Genomic DNA, 22,778 nt, shown 5'->3' with positions numbered 1-22,778 from the left:
TTGCGGTTTATACTTTTGTATATAAAACTCTTCACAAAATAAACTTTATCTCAAAAGTTGATTTAAGTTTTATAACATTAAGATTTAATACAATAGAGAAGATGAATGTTTGTAAGATTAATGCCTTGATTTCCTATAACCTTAAATTATAAATTAAACTTTGTAAGGGTACAAGTTTATAAAGATTGCTTAAAACTTAAAAAAAAATTGCTTTTCGGGTACAAATTTATAAAATGAATTTTTTTTTATGAAAATATTCTCAGAAAAAAAAAAAAAACATATATCTATAAGGTTTTTTATTGCAAAGACCTCGGATTTACATTAACTGCTGGCATGAATTATTGAAATCGTATCTAAAAAATATAAAAAAATTAAGCATTTATTAACTTAGATAAAACTAAAGATAAAACAAAGTTCTTCAAATTCATTTATTATTTTTCAATAAAAAATAGTCTGAGAAAGCTTGAAGTTGACCGTAAAAACAGTAGGAGACATTATATTTTTATTTAAAGTTACTTTTCATCCCTATGCTCCTTCTATAAGGTACATACTTATGCACTTTTCAATTTCTTTTCGCTGTTTCTCGAAAGTTATTTTATATTTTAAAGTTTTAAAAAGTAGTAAAAAATAACTAGTATTTTGTTATAATATCTGCAAATTAAAACAGAATTGTAAAAAATAATCATTTTCTCCCCTACGGTCTTAACTATTAAGGGCATAGGGGGTTAAAAACACTTTTTTCACAATATAGATCTTATTTTATATAGTTTTTACTAAGCTACAAGATGCCTTTTACACATTTTAAAAGTTTCAAATAATTTTTGAGATATAGCCAGTCAAAATTGGAGGCAACAATAGGCTCCTTACGGGAGGCGCAAACTAAAACGGCGAAATAAGACTATTTCACAAAAAATATATCTTCTCCTACGTTTTTTGAGATAACCACTTCAAAATTTTAAGAGTGTTCCTTGATACATTTAGAAAATTCTGTCGGAAAGAATTTTAAAAAAATTAAAAGATGAAAGTTTTATATAAAAAAAAAAAAAAAATCTTTTTTTTTTTGTTATACAATTTTGATTTTTTAATTTTTTTAATTTTTGTTCCAACAGAATTTTCGAAATATTGCAAGGAACATTCCTGAAAATTTGAGGTAGTTATCTCAAAAAACGTAGGAGGAGATATGTTTTTAGTCATTTCTAGCTATTTGCCGTTTTAGTTTTCGCCTACCATAAGGAACCTATTGTTACCTCTGACTTTTTATCTCAAAAACTATTTTGAATTTTTAGAACCTGTAAAAAGCATCCTGTAGCTTAGTAAAAACTATATAAAATAAGATCAAATTGTAAAAAAAGTGTTCACCCCACTATCCCCTTATAAAAACTTCAGTTTAGAAGTTAAAACATATTAAACTGAGCTATATAGTCGTAAATAAAAAAAAACATATTTTAACTGTTTTAGCTGACAGAAAATAAATTATTTTGAGTTGTCGTAATAATACTAATTACTAGATCTCTCAAACAGTAAGTAAATAGTTTAATAGATATAAAACTTCCTGAAAGTTTTAATTAAAAATTGTTCTACTACTAGTACATAATTGTTTTTGAAATTTTAAGGTTAACATTTATGTTTAAAGTTTTTAAAATTAGATTATTACAACATATTAAAAAAATTAGGAGGCAGTGGAAAGTATAAGAGAAAATCATCAAAATGAATTAGAATCTGTACAACGAGTTTTACAGGGTTGGTTAAAGATAAAAGTGTATTATTAACAACAGATTATGGAAATATGTTATATAAAATGTAGATATTCTAAATACATAAAAAGAGGTGGGCAACTTTTTTACTCGGTGAGCAGACTTGTTTAAAAAGTCTTTACGGGTTGCGTAATTTAGAAAAGTCAATGTGTACACAATAAAAACTTTTTAAAAGTTGTACTTATATGAATATTAGTTAATAAGCACTACTGTATGTGTATTAAAATTAAACTAAGAAAATATTTTATAAATCGTGTTATAAGAAAACTAAAATTTATATTTTTTGAACGAGTTGTTTTTAAGCTCAAAAATACATCGCGATTCGTATGTTGCCCTCCCCTAACATAAATAATTATAAAAAAGGTAAAAAATCAAGTATTAACAAATCTACAGTACTAGATACTTTTTTATGTAAAAATATCATTTTCTTGTAACTATAAAAGCTACAAATCTTCTTAATGAAGTAAAGGTAAATTTTTATTTGCACTAAATTGAATGTGTTTTTCTGAACTACATCAATATAAGCATGTTGGTTAGTTAATTCATAATTATTTTGCTTTCTTACTTTTATGACATTTGATTTAGTTTTTGTTCGTACAGCTTTAAATTTTATTGCTTTTTTTATTTTCAAATAAATTAAAATTAGTATACTTTATTCAATTATCTATTGAAAATTTAACAAAATGTAACTAAATTAAAGATTTAAGTATCTTGACCGGAACCTGACCGGATATCGATTTGAGAATATCCGTATTCGGATCTGGTCAGATCTTTATTAGAAAAAAGACTTGATTCTAGCCAATTTGTCGATCGGATTAATCCCTAACTTATTTTTATGAATATGTTTATTTTAAAATATTATTTATAGGTACTTTTTGTTAAATTTTTTCATATTCTACTAATATAAAATTTTCATAAATAAATTTAGTCGGTTATTATGTTATTGCCTTATTATGTGCTTTGTAATTTTAGTTAATTTTTTTTTGTTTCACATACTAACAAATTAGATGATTAAAAATAACACAAATTAGATTCTAGGAATACTTAATTATTACCACCAGGGTCAAATTAAGTAAAATCTTAAAGTTTAATGTTAATTAACAAAATAGTATTAAATTATGCTTGAAGTCTTTTGTAGTTTATAAGATTATAAAAATATACATTAAAGCCTTTTTGGACACATAAAATTTTTACTTGAACAATTAATTATGCTAGCATGGAAAAGGTTGAAAACTTTTATTTAATCAATTTAAAACTTCTTTAGTTAAAAACAAATTATTAAAGTTTTTTGTCATTTAAACTTAATATATGACTAAATAACTCAGTAAAACTTTGTTAGTTAGGTTGAGCCTAGTTTTGTATCTTATCGATGTTTGTTTACATACTGTATATTTTTATCTTTCTTGTAGGTTTACCAAATTATGCCTTAAGTTTTGAACTGCGTTTCGTATAAAAAGTTCTTATTTGTCATTACTCAACTTTTTAACATTTACTTGAGGTATTAATAAGAAACTCTACAGTTACTTTAAATATGTATTATTTTTATTAGTTTGCTATCTAAGAAGTTAAGTAAAGTTATATTAGAAGTTTAGAATAAACATTGAGCGTTGCTAAGTGTTATACAAAAAAAAGATTTACAAAGTATTTTAGTATATAAGTTACGGGAAAACTATAGTAATCAAGTTTTTGACATTTTCAAAGGTCATGTTTGCAGTCTAAAATAAGTGAGCGAATTGACGCATAATTTTTAAAGCTTGACAAAGAATAATGTTCCGTTTGTTTTAGTTTTCATTCCTGATTAAACTGTTGGTGTAGCAAAATTTATTTCTTTTTAAGTAAAGTTGTCTTGTTATTAAATTATAGTTTGTTTTCATATAATGGCTGGTAAGTTAAAGTTATTCAAATGCTAAAATTATCGAATCTGTTGTTTAATTAGTGTTTTTTATTTGTATATTTTTGAAAAAGCTGTTGATGATTTTTATTTTAACTGTTACTAGTGGTTCTAACATGTGAAAAAAGTTACTCAAAAATACTTAAAATAATCAAATTATAACTTTGTTTACTAGTATAAAACTTCTTTTTGAAAAATAGATAAAAACCTTAGATTCAATGGAAGAACAGCGTAGTGAGATGTATCAGCAATTTGAAATTGAAAGAGAAAGATGGGATCAGGAAAAGAAAAAAAATTGTCAACAGTTGCAGCAAGTAAAAATATTCTATCTAGTTTCTTTTGTGGTGTAAAGTATTTATTTTGAAATACAACCCGTTGTTTAAGCTGTGCACAAAAAAGGCGACTGCTCTTTCCAACATAGGAAATGAAGTTATGCCTACATGAAAATACATTGAAAATTGCTATTAAAGTTTAATAATGTTTTGTTTATAAACGTTTGGAAATTCGGTACTGACTTTAAAATGACTGTGAAGAAAGATGTTTACATGATTTAATGTACCAATTTATTGTTAAAAGCCAAATTTTTTCCATTAAACAGTTTTACTATTTTTGTTCTAATTATCTTTTTTAGTTTTTATGGTCAATTCGATTAGTTTTTTATTGAATATTTCTTAAGTTTACTCTAATTTGTTTGATTAATTACTTTTGTAAGCATTTATTTTGTTTTGAAAAGAAAATTAGTTAAATTTTGAAAGCACTGCTTAAATAAAATTGTTTAATGGAAAAAATTTGGCTATTACTTATTAACAACAAATGGGTACATGAAATGTTGTAATTTAAATAATTTTGTTAAATAATTTACTAAGATTGTCTACTAAATATTTTTGTGCATCTTAAAAGTTATTTACAATTATTGATTTTTCTGTATTTTTCTGTATGATTTGTTATTTTTTGTATATTTTAATTTTCTAAAATTTTAATTTACTCTTACTACTGAAGATCCTTTGAATGAATTAAAATTTAGTTGACTTTTACTAAAAAAATACAATAATTATGCTAGAGGCTTAAATCGGTCATATTTGGAGTGCCCACAGAATCTATTATTTTTTTATAGATTTTTATTAATTCTATAAAAAATTCTAAAACCTAAAATAAAGGCAGAACGTAATAAATACAAAAAATTAAAAGTAAATAAACAAGTTTTGTTTTCTTTGCCCTCTATTTTTAGTCTCCAAAAAATTTCTTTCTCGTAGTTTCTTATTGCTGGGAAAACACAGATTGTTTAAATTATCAGTCAGCTTTTTTCACTCATCAATTTCTGTATTTTAGCTGTCCAGTCGCGCTTGCAAGAGTATTCATAATGCAGTTTTGGTCTACAGGTTTTATGTTCCCAAGGACCAACTCATTGTACACCAGAGTCTTTGAGATGCACTTGTCGCTTGTTCACAGAACTCGACCAACAGCCGAGGCCTGTAGAACTTTTATAAAAGTCTATTAAATTTCTTACACAGTTTTGTTTAATTATAAGTTTTAAGGAGTTGGTTTTAGAGTATAGTTAGTTGTTACCCCTTTGCTTTGAATCTCTTGTATATCTTTAAACTTAAGTTTCTTTCTTTTACCGTACAGTTTGTTAAGCTAGTTATGTTTAAGTTTTTTATTAAATTAAAATTTCTCAAGAGCTCATCCGAAAAGCTTAATATTATTTATTTTTTGCGAATAAACTTTTTATACCCTACAATAATATCAGCAAACTGAACAGTGATTTCTTTATCAAACTAACATATGTTTCTCTGTATCAAAAAAAAAAACATAGTTGCATGGAATTCTATTAAGAACGTTACTGCAAGAAAAGAATAGAAGATAAAGAAGATGAATATATGTATTTATAAAGCCATAAATTATTAAAGATTAGTAGTTTAAAGTAGATACAATATATGCTATATAATCCCACGGTTATACATTGTGAAATGGCGTAAATCATTAAGCATTAATTTGTAAATTTAAATTATAGTACTATGAAAACTTATAATTTATGTTTACTAAAATTCAGCTAAAAATTATTACTTATCATATTTAAAGATATATAAATTAGACGTAATATAAATGTAATATTATTAAAAAAAAAAAGAGTAAAATTACAATAAAAGTAAAAAAAAACACACACTTAAAATAAAATAATAAAATAAGTTAACATTTATATTAATTTATATATGCATAATTTATGTTTAAAAAATGTATTAATAAAGAAAAGTACTGAGCAGTTGTAGTTACTATTATCTATTCCAACAAACTTGCTTCGTTAGGATCTGTATTAACAAACTTTTAGCTCGTAAGTTATGAATATTTATATATCATATATAAACGTAGTACTTTAAAACAAAATTTTTCTTTGTACAACGTTTAAGCGTATAATAAGCGTTCGTCAGTAGGTATTTTGTTATAAAGTAGATTACAAACAAAACAAAACTTACAAAAACTTAGCTGTTACGTAATAATAAAATAAAAACACACAAGTAAAAAATTTAAGACTCAGAATTTTAAGTTTATTGCCTATTTAAATTGACGTAACATTTATTTGATGTATACCACCGGTTTATAGTCTGTTTCTTTTAGTTAGATATTTGTTTATATAGGTTTAATGTTACATAATTTACAACTATTTTCTAATAATAACTGTTTTTTGTTGTTGCTAGTATTTCCAAATTAATTACCAAGTCTATTTTGTTAGTATAAGTTTCCATATATACTTTGATAAAGTTGTGTCACTGCCTGTTTTTTACTTAGAAAATGTATTTGTGTTTTGTATAGTGATCTTTAAAAGACAGTCCAGTGGAGCCAACACAAGAAAAAAGTCTTTTTCTGATTTTATAGTAGTCTTATAAATTATAATGGTTTTTAATTTTTTTAAATTATAAAATAAGCCTAAAAGATTTTGTATATTGATAAACAAATTTTTTTGAAAATTTAAAATAAATAATCTACTTTTGTAAATTACTTATTTTTTTATAGGTAAGTTAAAAATTACCTAATCTTAATTAATTTACAATTCGTTCAAATTTTTAATCTTTGCAGTTAAAAAAACAAGCTGAAAATAATCGAGTAATTCTTCAAGAAAATGAAGATCTCAGAATACAGTTGCAGGAAAGTGAGAAAATTTTTATTAAAAATATTTAGAATTGTAGGTGTGGTAGGTAGTCAGCCTTTTTTAATAAAGAATCGCACAAATACTAATTTAATAGTTATATTTTGTTGATAATCACTAAAAAAAATCTCAATTTTGTAAGAATTGTTTTTTTAAACATTGTTAATTATACTTATTCAAATGGAAAATCAGCTGTTTATATAATTATTTAAGCAAGATTGGTAATGTATTAAATAAAATAAAGGTTTAAAATGTTTTTATAGAATTAAAACAATTTTATAATTTATATTTACCGCAAAAACTTTATTTAGTTAGACAAACTAAGTGTATATGTATATTAGCTGTTGAGTTTTTACACGATAAATTCGACAACACGTATTATTAAATACAGCTAGTAGGTAGATCACTTACATTTATTTCAAGTTTTTTTTAATACTATATTTTATTTAACTTTAAATTCAAAAGTATACAACAATTTTTAGATATGATGAATTTAAGTTATGCAATTTATGTTTGTGCTAAACAAACTTCTATATATTTTATACTATATATTGTACAGATAAAAAAAAATATTTTTATTACTATTTAGTTTAGTTTGTAGACCTAGTTATTCTTATTTAGTATTCTTTTTTTAAATGTTTTGTAAAGTTTAATTTTACCTGTTAGCGAGGCAAATATGTTTTTTCAATTTGAATTTAGAACTTAATTTTTAGGTTCAGATGCAGAACTACTTTTCTTTGTTTGTTTTATTAGTTTATAACTAAAAAATAAAACAATTTTTAAGTAATGTGTTAAAATTTTATAAAAAAAAAAAAAACTTTCTCAATGTTTCTTTTTGACATATTTTTACTGTTGTTTTAATACTATTTGAAACAAAAAATTAGTGTAGATTACATTATATACATAACTAAATTACAATTGTACAAACTTCATATCTAATTTAAGTACAAGGTGTGTGAAATTAAGTATTGTGTATAGGAAGCTTTTTTTATTAAATAAATAGCTGTATTAGTAAAACTTACTTAAGTTTATCAAGCTCAACAAAAATGTTTAAAATATAGTACTTTATAAAATGATTCACGAAAACTTGTAATATTTTACAGCATATGTATTTTTTGCTATCTGTATCTTATAACAATTTATCAGTTTTCAACATTACAATTCTACCTGATTTAAATTAAAGTTTGTTTATATCTTATAATACTATTTTTAATCATGTTTACTTTTCACAAGGTATTTAAACTATGTAAATTTACAACAGATTTTTTACAATTTTTTTAATATTTTTTCTTTAGTTTAAGATTTATCGTTGTTTAAATTTTAAAACAGTATTACTGTAAGAACATATTTTATTATAACCTCAAGCTATCTGATTGTTCTTTAAAAAAGAGTTTGTATACTTTCAGTAAATTTATACTGTAACATTTTTTATTCGTGAAAAAATGCAAATTTTTATTATAGTATATAGTACACAAATAAAAAGTTTTAATTTACACAATATTTTTAAGTTTTACAAGGTAAATGTCTACCTTAAGTTAGTTGTTATGTATACAATTTTTATATTATTTATATTTAAGTTTAAATGAAAATAGTTATATCTTAGTCTAAAATTTCTTTCAACTTTGAATAATACCAGCATAGTTTTCAATTTAGTTATTATACATTTTATAAGTTTTGTATAATTTACTTATAAAAAAATCAGCCTCAAAGAAATTAAAAGATGAGTTATTTGATCATGAAACACTCAAGCTGGCTGTAAAAAAAGTTAAGGTCTTGCCAGATAATGATAGTGGATTATGTGTTGGCGATATACAGTATTTACAAAACATACTTACTAGTCAACAGTGGAAACTAATCAAGACAAACAGGAGCAGTGTTTGTTTAATAATATTAAATTTTCACTATAAGTTGTTTAAATAATATTTATTTAGTAAGATTGCTTTAATCTATTAACAACCAAACATGTAGCTACTTATCTCAGATAACAATAAAATTATTAAATAAAAAAAATTAAAAAAATACTTATAGTTAAGTAAAGTTTAAAGTAATTTGTTATAATTTGTTATACTCTTTTGTAGTTCAACTAAAATGTTATACAAAAATAAATTTATCAATCGTTAAACACCTATTAACTTAGTGTTTATAAAAACAGTTTCTGTAAAAGTTTTCATAAAAAAAAATCTTAAATTATTTCATTAGAAAACTACTGAAACATTAAAATCATAAAAATATTTACGAAATAAAACATACAAAAATTACCTACAAGTATTTCTATACATGTCGAAATGAATAATTAAATTAAAAATAAATTTTAAGATGTTACAGGCTTAATGACTTTTACGGTAAATTATCAGAAAATTTATGTATGTTTTAATTAACTTTTTTTATTACAGCTGAATAAAAAATGTAATCAAGAAACATTTTTTACATTAAAACTAAATTCAACTGGTATAAATTAATTTTTGAGCTTATAAATGAGTACTTAAAAGTTTAAGGGTGTTTATACTTACGTTTATTAATTACCCAAAAATATCATTTTTAAATAGCTAAAAAAAGATAATTTATAAACTTATTTCGTTTTATAACTTACTTAGTACTTTCACTATTGTCCTGTAACGTTTTGGTTGTTCTTGTTTTTAGAAACGAATGTAACTTAAACTTAGTTGAATTGACGAATTCTTGTTTTATGGTTTATCTAAAAAGCTTTGTAATACTTTAAAGAAGTTTTGATTATAAGACTTTAAAAAACTTATTAGTAAACTCAACTAGAAAAAACAAAATAAAGAACTATAATATTACTTTATTAAAAGCTTGTTTATGTTAATGATACAATTATATTGAATTGTCATAACTAATAAAACGTTTATTACAGAATGGTTTAGAAAATGAAAGCAGTTTTAATGAAAGGTAAGGAAATTATATTAAAAGAATTGTTACATATCTTTAAATAGTAAATAAAAATCATAATATGAAATAACCATGTGATCTTTGCATAGTAGATGTGTTATTCAAAAAAAATAAAATTAAGTAAGTATACGAATAATTCTGCTTTGATTATTTTGTAGTATATACAACTTTTTTCTTAACAGTATTGGTTTTCTAAGTTGAAAATTTGTTTACTAATATTTAGCGGAGGAATTCATGCTGATACCATGAACGTATGTAATATGATTGGCGATGAGCATTCGAGTTCACTCATGCATGAGAAAACTTCAAAAAGTTTGATAGCTGTATATAGAAAACCTTTAAAGGGCTTGATTTTATTTACTTAATTATACTTTATTAATTGTATAATTTAAACTATCGTGAAGACTGTTTTCATTTAAGTACTTAAACTGTCATGTTAAAGTTTATTTTGAAATGTGTTTTACGTAAAATTACCGGCTAACGGTATATGTTTAATTCATGAGAAAATAGCTGAAAGGCTACAAGAAAACAGAGCAGTTATTTAATTTGCACTTTTTACTCTCTTTTATTTTCATTTAAGTTTTGCGCTGCGCTTTTCATTTAAGTTTATCTGGTTCGTTTTTTGCTTTACGTACTCTTTCTTACCTCGTTAAATTCTCTGTTTTTAAGCAAGCATATGTTTACAACTTTTAAAAATAGATTTACCTTAATTTAAATGTACAACAGTTTTTACTTTGTAGCTCTATGTGCTATTTTTTTAGTTTTAAACCGGTATAATGCTAATAAATATAATATGACAATTATTTTATTTGTTTTAGCATTTACAATAAAATCTAGAGTAACTAAATAATAAAATTTACAGATAGATCTGCAAATCAAGAATCTTCAAATCTATCAGAAGTTAGTTTGATAATTCTTATCAAAAGTAGTTTAAAAGTTTTTACTGTGCTTGTACTTACTGTGTTTTGTTATATACACCTTGAACTAATGATTATTTTTTAAAATCTTATGCATAGTTATCTATTATTTATTAACTTGATTAAAAACGTCCTTATATAGCAAAAAAAAATGTCCCTGAAAGATGCAATCATTTTGCTATAAACAAGTATAGTAAGATTATCTAATCTAAACAGTGTTGTTCATACTTGAAATTCACAAAATATTATAAGTTTTAATTTTTTTTGTAAAGTATTTTTATTAAAAGTTACAATAAGATTAAAGGTCGTAAAATTTTATATATACAATTGTAGATAAGTTGTATAACTAGTATTGATTGCATATTACAATCCCCTGTTAGTTTTAAATTTAAACACTAGTTCGTATCTACTATTATACTTTACATATTTTTCTTCAGCTCATATTTTTAATTTAAGTTATATATTCTATTAAACTTGGTTCTTTTTGTTTCTTCAAAGATTGTATATGCTAGATAATTTTTTCAGATATTAACCATCCAAACGTGATGAACTATAATATACCACTATTTGTCATTACTACGAATGTTATTATTAAATTTTAGTCAGCTCATATTTCTAATTTAAAATTGTAAATACTAGATATTATTTTAGTTATTAATCATCCAAAAGTGATAAACTACAATATACACAATATACAATTACTATCCATTACTACGAATGTTTTTTATTTATTTTATAGATATATTAGTATCGTTATGTTCTATACTCATCATAAATTTTGATGTTGTTTTTTATATAACTCATTTTGAAATGTATCAGCTGTAAAGCCTTCGTATCATTAATCCTTCCGCAAATTTACGATAGAGTTACTGATAAGTAATTTGAAGCATTACTTATATTTTAGAGATGTGATTCTAAAATTTTGTTGAATTTGTGTGCAATACTACTAATGTAAGTAGATTGCTAAAAGAATAGAATATACGCACTTAAAATTGTAAACGTATGTAATTTAAATATACTCATCCTACGTTTAAATTTTTTTATTACTACAATTTTTTTTTAAGAACAAAGAAAAGTATATACTTAGATGGAACTATTTAAAAAATTATATATATACATATAAGCAGATTTTCCTTATTTTCTTTTTGATTTTAATTTTTGTTATACCTAAACGTTTTTGAAATAAAAAACTAAACTTCCTTATCAAGTGATAAAACGAGTTTGAAGTTATTTACTGAGTAAACAGTTTAGAAAAATAAGTAGTACTTTTCACCTTTTTAGAGTTGTACTTGTTTAGGTGTTCAAACCTTGTATTTAATAAAAGCTTCTTTTTAATATTCAGCAAGGTTATTGGAAGACCAAGTTTGAAGAAGAACACAAGCAAAAAATGCATATTGAATGTGAACTTGAAACATTAAAAAAACATGCTAGTAATGATGCATTGCAATTAGAAAATAAACTTCATGAGTTTGAAAGCGTTTTAAAAGAACTGCAAAACCATCGTAAAATAAAAGAAATTGATGATAATAAGAGAATTGTTAGTTTAAATAAATTTTTAGTAAACCAATTGGTTCAAAACATTTAAATTAATGTTGATATTATAATGTTATTTAAAAAATGAGCTTAAACACGGTTGATTTTCACTTAGGCTAACTCAAGTCAGTTTGAAATTGAATAAAAATCAGGCTAGCTATTGGTATTTGACTTTTTTGAAACTTTTTAAAAAGCTCACGAAAAATTAAAATATCTATTGTAAAGCATAGAATAGCTTAAATGAAACTGTAACCACAATACTCAAATTACGATATATATTTTAATTGTGTTAGACTGTTAATCTATTTTTTTATTACTCAGGGTTGGCAAATCTTCGACCCATTAAGGGAGTATGTGATAAACTTTTTAAAGGTATTAATAAGAAAAGTCAGACTAGTCTTTTGTATGAAGTTTTTGTTCTGTTTGATTAAGTTGATTCTATTTCAATTTTTGTTAGCTAAGTTAGATGCTACTTTTAAACTTTATTAGTATTATAGAAGTGTTATATAGAAATAAATTAACAAAGGTTTGATAATACCAATTCGTAATCAGACCACAAGCCTTTGGTAGACTGAGACCAGTCCCGTCTTTTAAACGATTTATTGGTCAGTCACTATAAATAAATTTGCAGATGTCAATCTACGAACAATTTATTATGCTTACATGAAGCAACCGTTTGCAGATATTGATCAGTGACGTCTTTATTGTCTATTGCTTTGCAACGTTTAATATATTGTTCACTAGGAAAGACAGCTGGTACACTCGTATTGAATACGATCAACGAAAACATCGACGAAAGTCTACAGAGCCTAAGCCTTGACTTTCATATGCCGTGAGACAAGCCGATGTTTTTGTTGATCGTATTAAATACGAGCGTACCAGCTGTCTTGCCTAGTAAACAATATATTAAACGATGCACGGCAAAATATAATGCTGACGTTATTGATCAATACTATCAGCAAACGGTTGCTTCACGTGAAAGCATAATAAACCGTTCGTAGTTTAAAGACTGCAAGTTTTTTCGGTTGTGAATGTCATAAGGACAAAACCGGTCTCAGTCTACCGAAAGCTTGTGGTCTGATGATCGAATCGGTATTATCAAACCTTATGTTAAACTTGAGCTTGTCTTAGGCATACGAAAATCCAGGCTTTAAGCTCTGTAGACTTTCGCCGATTATTTTAATAATGAATCAGAAAACAAATAAGTCACATGTTATATTGGAGCTCGGATTAAAAAATATTTCGAGTTTTTATTTGATAATTAGTGATTAGAAAGCCCTTCATTTTATAAACTTCAAAGTAAGTTTTAAAAAACCTAAATGAAGCTTTGCCACTCGGTACAAGGTCATTTGTATAGTTTCTGTTTTGATAAAATTTTTATAGTGTTATAAAACCAACCCTAAAAAATCTAAGACGGATCTTATCACGTAAATCTTTGATTTCCTTTTTTATAGTTAAGCAAATCTGATGCAAAGTTTTGTTTGTTAGTTTTAGTTAATAAATTAATCCATTACTTTTGTTTTCTTTCAAAATTTTTAATAAGCGAAAATAACAGCAAATAGAGACTATATTTACTATATTTCAATGAAAACTTTTTTGAAAGTATATTCAGTAGTAATAACAGCTTTAGGTCTTACCATGCTGTATTTTAGTTACAGAGCTTCAGTTGCTGTTTCAAAACTTAGTCGATACAGTCCGAATTTAATATATTACACTGTTTATCATCTGTTAGCTGTTTTAATTTTAATTGAAATATGAGTTTCATCTACCTCTTTATCGAGTCTAAAAAAGAATTTACACAAAAAGCATGTAGAAAGAAATCCTAAAAAGCTACTACTTTAAATTTTAAAATTTGTATTATTATAAGTTTAAATTTAGTTGAAGAATATATTGACAAAATATTAGGCTACCGTATAATTTAGTTTTTTTTAAATAATCAAAAACTTTTATTTTTATGAAAAGTCAAATTCATAAATCTATATCTTCAGCTAAGCGCAATTTAGCTCCACTGATATTTAAAAAATTGAAAAAATGTTGTTGTTGAATTTCATGGTTTTACAAAAGGCTTTAAGTAAGTATAAATACTATACTATAGTCATTGAATGACAAACAAAATAGTAGTTATCAATTAAAGGTCCGAACCTAGGTGTTTATGTATTTTTATATTTAAAGGTAGTTGAACGTAAAAACTTATAGTTCGTTTATTATTTTGTGAAATATCAGAAAAATTGTATGAAACAGTATATTTTACGTAAATGGTAACTACTGGTGTGTAACTACATATTATAAAATATATTATATGTGAAAATTAGATACAAGTTAATGAATGTTATAAATAATTTTAAATGACATTCAAATTATTTTTAACTTTCAATTAAATTTAGAATGAACTGTTATCAAACTATGAAATATTGAAAAAAAAAATGATGATAGTCACCCAGGAAAGAGATAAGTTGAATGTTATCCACGGTAAAAGTTTGCTCTCGGAGCGACTTCACATCAAGACTGTTGAGGTGAGAATTTATACTACTCTTAATCAATTAGTGTTTATCTTAATTATGAAAAACTGGGACCAACTAATTAATAATTAAAAAAGATGTATTTTTTTGTATTTATTATTTTTACTAACCAGGGTTGCCACTTTACCTGGAATTCGACAATTTAGGCAAAAATAATCTGGAATAACCTGGAATTTGAGAAATTTTGAAAAAAAAATCCTGGAAAAACCTGGATTTTTAATAATTTTAACACTTTTAGTAGTAAAATTTCGATTTGACACAAAAAATCTATCGTATTAATAAGATTTTTTGTCATCATCAACAATTTTATTTATTAAAAAAAAACATTTAAAGTAACTTAACAGTATCTTTTCAATGTTTTTATACTGTTTTACACAGCTTCTTATATAGAAATTCACTTAAAACTAAAAATAGACCCAAAAATGTGTACTTTTAAAAACCTGGAAAGTTTTTTTAAAAAACGAGTGGCAACCCTGACTAATATCTATATTTTGTAATTGTCTAATTAAAGTAACTAAAATTTTAATATAGTTCATTCCTGTTTTTGAATCTTTACTTGTTTTCATAATATAAAGCTTCTTTGCATCGCTTAGCAGTTTCTTTTTAAACTACCGAGCTTTTTTACTCACATTATACCACAAGAGCGTCTCTTATTTTATAAATTAAAATAAAAACTAAGTTTGTTAGTGGAAATATGTAATACAAATGCATTTTATTCAAGACGGTAGTAAAGTAATGTGTTTTATCTAAGTTTTTTTTTGAGTCTTTTAAGTTTGTAAACCGATATAAGTTTTTGGTAATGTAATAAATAAATCTGTAAGAAAAGAAAATATTCTTTACTTTCTATATTAAACATACAACATTTTATTATTCGACAGAGTCAGTTGGTGCATTTATAGTGCAGTTAGTCTGTTATTTACGGTAGCATTTACGGTGTGATAAAAATAAATGTTTTATATGATTTTCTTTATCTTAAATTATATGTATCTTTTAGTTATTTTATTGTGATAATTGTTGTGTTATCACTTATGATTTTGGTTTGTTGTGTAGTGTTCATTATCCTCTTCTTTTTCTTTTTCGTTTAAAAAGTATTGCATTCTATTCGCACTTTTAAACTATGAAATGGTTGCTGTATAAAAGGACACGCAGATCACAATATCTTCTTTTATCCTTAATCTATCCCTTTATTAACCCGTAAGCAACCTCGTATTGCGGCAACATATGGCTGCAGTACATAACATCTTGGCTTAATTAGTTTTGTATAAAATATTAGTCACTGTAGTATTTAAAAAGGTTCATCTAGAATATTTATTTTCTCCTGTTTTAATATTATATTATCCCTAAGTATTCTTCAACTCATTTGTTTTATATATGCTTCTAAAGTTTTTTAATGTTTACGTGTTTCTTTTGACTTATAGAGCAAAAGCATATGCTTTAGAAAAGGTATAGAAAATAAAAACTTTATGGATTCAATTTCAAAATTAGAAACTAAAATGTTCAAATTTTCTAAGAGATTTTGTTTGCTTAGCTTTAAAATAAAACAACTAAAATAATTGTTTGTAAGTTTGTTTATAAAAGATAAAGCTGTTAGCTAAATAACTTTAATCAGAAAAAGAAATCTGTAATCATTCGGGTGTTTTATTTTGTAAAAATATTAAAAACAAAGTTTTAAACATGGCTTTTCCGATATAAAATTAATTATAACAAAAATTTGGTAAAAGAAAAAATAACTTGGTTTTTTTTCTTACTTATAACAGTTTGTTATCTTTGAAAATAACATATGCAACATTTTTAACTTTAAAATAATTTAGAGGGTAGACTCTCTGTACTAAAAAATATTATAGTTAACCAAATTTATTAGTTAAATCATTTAGTAACAACTTCCGTGTTAGTTTCACACAGAAACATATAATTTAATAACTTGTTTTCTGTTCTATAATTTTCTTTAAAGAACTTATATACTTTTTTAAAGCGTTTGTTTATAAATTTTTAAAACCTATTTTTAAAATAACTCATCATTAATCATGTTGTAGCTAGTTACATCAGACAAAACTTTTACTAACAGTATTTGAACTTTTTAGAATCTAAAAACGTTTATTTTAAACATTCTTTTACATTTGTTTTTTTTTTCATAAGTTTTGAACTTAAATTCAATAAAAAAAAAGTTACAGAATGTTTTTACATTTGTATTTTAAAATTAAGATTTTATGTTTATGTAATGGTTTAGTAAACAAATACAAATAAATATAAAACATATACGTAGATTAAAACGTTTTAAAGACATATTAGTATTATTTCAGCAATTGAAAAGTGAAGTGACAACATATAAAGAAACCTGTAATACAGCTGAAAATGAAAAAAGCCAAATGGAAAACAAGTTTCAAAGTGAACTTTCATTTCTCAAAAACCAAATTAATGTTATACAGGTTAAAATTTTTTTTTTGATATTTACTTACATGTTTGAAATTCTGAATTATTCGATTATTGATGTATTATTTCATCAGAATAGGGAATTCTTCATTTAACTATGTATGCTTTAACACATGCTAGATTAAAACTACTTAAATTTACCTTATTGTTTGCTTTTAAAGTTGGTAACCATGAAATCAGGTTATCAGATCATAGTATATATTTTTCCCGAACTATTATTTGAAGTAATATTTAAATTTCCTGCTTAAACTTATTTACAATTTTTGTAACAGCTTTCTACAAAAAAAAAAAAACTAACTTTTAAGAGCATAGGTGAAATTAAGTTTTTAAAAATAAAACTTTTTACTTAAATTTATTGAACGCATGGTTTAAAAAATTCTCTGCAAAATATAAGATAAATTATCTTTACCATAATTATATTTTTATTCAAAAAATTAAAGCCAAAAGTTTAGTAAAAATTTCTGCTCATTTAAAACGATGTTTTTCACATACATAATATAAAAACAAACACAAATTTATTAAGCTAATTAAATTCATTAAAAAATATTTTGTAAATTATAAGATAAATGCCTGTACTATAATTATCTTTTTATTAAGAAATATTAAAGCCTAAAATTTTGTAAAAATTTCTACTCATTAAAAGCAGTGTTCTCACATACACAAAACGTTACAGAATGTAAAATGTATATGTAGGATGTAAAAAGTGTTATGATGAAAACAAGTCAATGATTTTTGTATAAAAAGGCTTTTTTTGCTATAGATAATTGAAATTTTTTTGTAATATATATTCTAAAAAAAAACAAAGATTGAGTGTGCTTTAAAGCTTAAATTAAAAAAATAATTATATAAAATAAACCATAAAAAGGTTTTTTAAACAATAATTGAATAACAAAATAGCTAAAATCTAGAACTTGTTTTTAAGACATTTATTTTAACTATTTGAAAACTTTAACTTGTAAATTTGAATTACATAGTAGTCATTTATAAAACATTTAGCAAACCTTTTTTTCTGCTTAAAATATTTTTACAAATTTAAGGCTGTTTGAACTTTTAATTTGTGTGCTTGTTTTGTTTTACTTGTTTTGAAAACAATTTAATTTGTTAATAATGAAATTTTAGCATTCAAAGCAGCAAATGGAAAATACTTTACAATTAGAAATTGATCAATTACAGTCACAGCTTACTCCTCTACAAAATATGAGACATCAGTTTGAAAATGCTCTGAAAGAAAACAATGAATTAAAGGTTTCAATTAACTTAACAATTAATTGATGAATTTGTTAATATGTTTAATTTCCTACATAACATGATGAATTATTTACTTACTTATGTTTTGCAATGTATACTAGTATATTGAAGAAAATTTTTATTTTGTCAGTAGGTAAAGATTAAAGTTTTTAGTAACAGCTTCCTCTAATTCAAATAGTATCAGTCCTGAAATTAATAAACATTAATGAAATGTAAAATTTTTTATTCCAATCAAATAGTTTTTATTTTTAGTTTACATAATAAACATAATGTTTATATATTAAAGTAGTCAAGGTGTAAAAATGCAATGTTCATTTAACCGACCATTTCTATAGATAATAATTTCAAACTCAATAGTTTTAGACTTAATCATATAATATAATTCTTTAGACTTTTTATTTTCGAACTTAAAATTTCAAACTCTTAATTTAATAATAATTTAGTTTTAATTAATATATATTGTAGTAATTGTTTAAATTTGATTCTATGTAATTTCAATTAAACTATAATGTTGCCTGAAATTACATTTAAATTTTACTACTAACAAGCTTTATATATTTTCCCCTGAATTGGTTAATTTGGTTTTTAACTTACTGTTTTTTTATAAAAAGTGCAGTTTTAAAGTATTTATTTAATTTAAATTATTAAATGTTTTACTTTAACGAATTTTTTTGAACATTAATTAGATATTTTTTTAGTTTAATGATCTGTTTGTTAAAGAAAATATATTATTGACTCAGTTTGTTTTAATGAGTAATAAAGCAAAAATAAGCAATTTATCATCTCTTTTAAATTAAAATTTAAACAACTACCAGTTAAATTTTATTATTGTACGGTAACTAATTAACAGTTTGAAAATATTAAATTTGAAAAGTAAAAGTTTAGAATTTTTAAGTTTGAAATGATCTAGTTTAAAAGGATCAGTTTTCAAATGATCGGGAGTTAGATACGGTAGTACATTTAGTCTGGTTATGGTAAAAATATTATGTTTAGTAAGCTATCTTGAGTATGATATTTTGTTTATATAATGTTTATAGTTAATAAAATTAAAACTAAAAATCCTATAAAACTTTTAGATTTTAAGTTTAAAATTAGAGAGATAAAAGTACTTTGTAAGAAATAAACAAAATTATTTAAAAAATTGACTAACCACTATTATATTTTTAAAGGAAACTTTTATTAGCTAATCTTTACTGTCGTAATGTCAGGTCAAAATAGAAAAGCATCAGATGGCAACAGATTCCTTACGTACAAAATCTAGAGATGTGGTGACCAGTCTCAGAGATAAAATACTTGCAGCTAATAAAGAAAATGTTTAAAGTGATTTATTATCTTGTAATCATTCTGAAAATCTAAACATTTTATATATATTTAAGCCTTTGAAATTATCTTTAATTTAGTGCAATTACTTTTAAAAGTAGTTTTATTTAATGACTTTTATACTTTTTTATTTTTTATCTTATTACTACAAACTATTTTAACACGAAAGTATTATTTTGTAACTTAATGTCTAATAAATATTATACAAGTTTTTTTAGAATTGAGAAGTTTGGTAAATTTTTTAAGCATTTTTAGTTTAAATACGAGGAATACTAAAAGGAAGTGCTAATTTTGTATGTGTTTGAGATTTGTTACTTTAACATTCACTATAGCAATTTAACCTATAAGTATAGTATTAGTTCAAGATACAATATGTACTTTTATTGGGCCATTACATTACTTAATGATAGAGGCATTTTTAATATCAAATGACTATATTCTAATTCTGTGATCACGCCACGTATATGGCCGATTTTGACTAAAAAATGGTTCGTTATATTATGACTTTTATACTCAAAAAATAAGTTCTTTGTATTATGGCACTAAATGTTTGTACAAATAATTGTTTGAGTTATACTCTGCTTAGATATATTTTAACTTAAAATGAAATAAGTAATATGTAAAAGGATTCTTGTCATTGTACCTTTAATAACTTTGTGTCTAAAATTATTAGATGTATAAGAGGTCACGTTTTATACGATGTTTTTAACGTTTAGAGTCGTTACATTTAAATTTCTTCTTAATTTGTAAACTTTAAAATTATAAACATGAGTAGCTAAAACATAAGTTATTAATAACCGTATAGCGTAGTTTGCAATAGTTTTGTATTGAAATAAAAGTTTTTGTCTACTTTACTTTGTAAAGTATTTTACAATGGAAAGTATTTGCATTAACTTGAAAAGTTTTTTTTTTAATAATTTAGCGCGTTTTGGTTATACGACAAAAATTTTTAACCATTTCTTAGATTATAGTGACCTTAATTATGCCGAAAAGAAAAAAAGAAACCACAGTAGCATAGTTTGTCATATCAAAAACAATGTCATGTACAAAAAAATACAATAATAATAAATATACAAAATTCATTTGAATTAGAAATTTAAAGTATACAATAGGTATGATCAAAATCGAAACTTTTTCTTAAAATGTTACACCAAAATTTATTATGCTAAACATCATTTCCATTTTATTTACATTTCTTAAAAATATTGTAAAACTCTTCTTAAATTTCACTCATCTTAAAATACTACTTATATTCGAATATTTACGTCTAAGCTAATTTATTTCTCTACATGTATTTAAGCAACAAATTAACCGTTGTTTTTTTTTCTTTATAGTAGAATAAAATAAAAAAATATTGTGGAAAAATTAACACTAACTACATACTTGTATATTGATAGCTACTATAAGTATTATAATTTTGATTTATAGCATTTTATACAAAATTGTTTTGTAATAAGATTATGACTTAACTTTATCTCTTATGTTTTTGTAGTTTAAAAGTGACCCTTCGTGCATATTTGACCCGTCCCCTTTTTAAATGTACTTAATTTCTTAATCAATTTTTTATTTTAATACAATATTTGTTCATATATGATTTCCTTGAGGATTTAAAATATATTATACTCTTATTTTATTAGTTACTGTTAATGTTATAGATACTGTAACCTATTAGTATACTACATATACTTAGACAAATTTATAACTCGGAGTTTATTTTATAAAAACATATGTTAGTTTATAAAACTGTTGATGATTATTATATCATAAATACCATTTATTTAAATTGGAAGAGTTAGTTGTAATACTCACTATAATTACTAATGGTATGACAAAACAATTGATTTAAAAAAAATTATCAGGAAAAGCTGGAGAAAGAACTTTTAACGTCCAAAAATCAGATTCGAAGTCTTCAGGAAAACCTTCATACATCTGAACAAGTTCAGAGAGATTTTGTTGAGTTGTCGCAGTCGTTGCAAGTAAATCTTTTAATTTTTTCAGTCACTTAACCTACCTTTGTTTTGCATTTTTTTAAACAAGGTTGTTCGAGTTGTAAATACCAACAATATTTTCAAACTAATTTCTATTGGAATTCCAATACAAAAATGTTCAGATATTAATTTTTGCTTTAAAAAAATTATAAGGATTAAATTTAAATATTATGTTAAATTAATATTGAAATAGGTAAAACTAGAAGCTATAAGAGTTGAAAATGAGAAAAAAGAAGATGGCATTACAAAAAACGAAAGTACTGTTAGTGATGAAGAGTCTGTTTTAACGTCATGATATTTATTTAACTTTTGTAAAACAATTTTTTTAAATATTTTTATTTTGTTTTTTATTATGTTTCAAAAAGAGTACAACATACATTACCCTTTTTTTTCTAAAACAGTTTATAGTCTTACTTTAAAAATTTGTCAAGTAAGTAGTTTGCAAAACTTAAAATTTTTAATTCTTTTTATGTAATAATATTACCTTTAATTATTAATTTTCAAATTCTTTATGTTATACTTTACAGTCTTGTACTTAGTACAGAAGTATCAAATTTTGTAAAGATTATGTTATAAGGTTAGTTAATTCTAGTATTGGTATTTTTTGCTGTATTTGATACACTAATTCTAAAAATCGTTTATTTATATATCTTTAAACATAGTGAACTAGAATTTTTGTTTTTTTTAATTGCACATTTTTCTTTGAATAATTTTTATCAACTTAAACAAGTTCACTGTTTTATTTTTATAAATAAACGTTAATGACTATGTAAAAAGTTTAATAATGAATGTTTAAGTTAGTTTGTGTCGCCAAAGAGTTTAGTTTTTGCAGCATTTTTCAAATCTTTGTCGCCTCAAGTGTTAAAAAGTAAAAAAAATAAATATACTCTGCTCCTGTCATCTGCATTACGAAGTCACTTAAACATTTTTAGCTGTTCAACGTTTTTAAAAATTTGCTTTGAGTAGTAAAAACTTTTCGCAATTTCAACATTAAAATAACATGTTTTTCTAAGTGTGTTTTTTTAGTTATAGCCAAAACAACAATAAAAAACTTAAGGTTTTAGTAAAAAAGCAAAACAAAGTAAAACACAAAATTTTGTTTTTTTATACCTTATTTATTTAAAGCCTA

At 23.6% G+C, this 22,778-nt stretch overlaps 1 protein-coding gene across 2 annotated transcripts in view; it reads left to right on the top strand.

Annotated features, from left to right (window-relative positions):
- The window catches only part of LOC145835486 (uncharacterized), a 33,542-nt gene extending 11,374 nt beyond the window's left edge, over window positions 1–22,168 (top strand). Inside the window, exons 4-17 of one of the 2 annotated variants that reach the window (XM_082943103.1) lie at window positions 1,674–1,740; window positions 3,859–3,959; window positions 6,718–6,790; window positions 8,490–8,662; window positions 9,660–9,694; window positions 9,918–10,006; window positions 10,557–10,594; window positions 11,954–12,148; window positions 14,529–14,657; window positions 16,964–17,089; window positions 18,213–18,338; window positions 19,550–19,654; window positions 21,521–21,637; window positions 21,843–22,168. In XM_082943103.1, the coding sequence (XP_082799229.1) occupies window positions 1,674–1,740; window positions 3,859–3,959; window positions 6,718–6,790; window positions 8,490–8,662; window positions 9,660–9,694; window positions 9,918–10,006; window positions 10,557–10,594; window positions 11,954–12,148; window positions 14,529–14,657; window positions 16,964–17,089; window positions 18,213–18,338; window positions 19,550–19,654; window positions 21,521–21,637; window positions 21,843–21,944 (1,476 nt within the window). In that variant the 3' untranslated portion in view covers window positions 21,945–22,168. Of the gene's footprint in view, window positions 1–1,673; window positions 1,741–3,858; window positions 3,960–6,717; window positions 6,791–8,489; window positions 8,663–9,659; window positions 9,695–9,917; window positions 10,007–10,556; window positions 10,595–11,953; window positions 12,149–14,528; window positions 14,658–16,963; window positions 17,090–18,212; window positions 18,339–19,549; window positions 19,662–21,520; window positions 21,643–21,842 lie in introns of those variants that run through there. The other variant, XM_082943105.1, reaches the window with a different exon arrangement.
- The last annotated feature ends 610 nt before the right edge of the window (window positions 22,169–22,778 follow it).

The sequence above is a fragment of the Thalia democratica genome, chromosome 5 (assembly GCF_965202585.1).
Source record: "Thalia democratica chromosome 5, ktThaDemo2.hap1.1, whole genome shotgun sequence".
NCBI lineage: Eukaryota > Metazoa > Chordata > Thaliacea > Salpida > Salpidae > Thalia > Thalia democratica.
The sequence above is the reverse complement of the archived record's forward strand: the minus strand, read 5'-3'. Positions and strand labels throughout refer to the sequence as shown.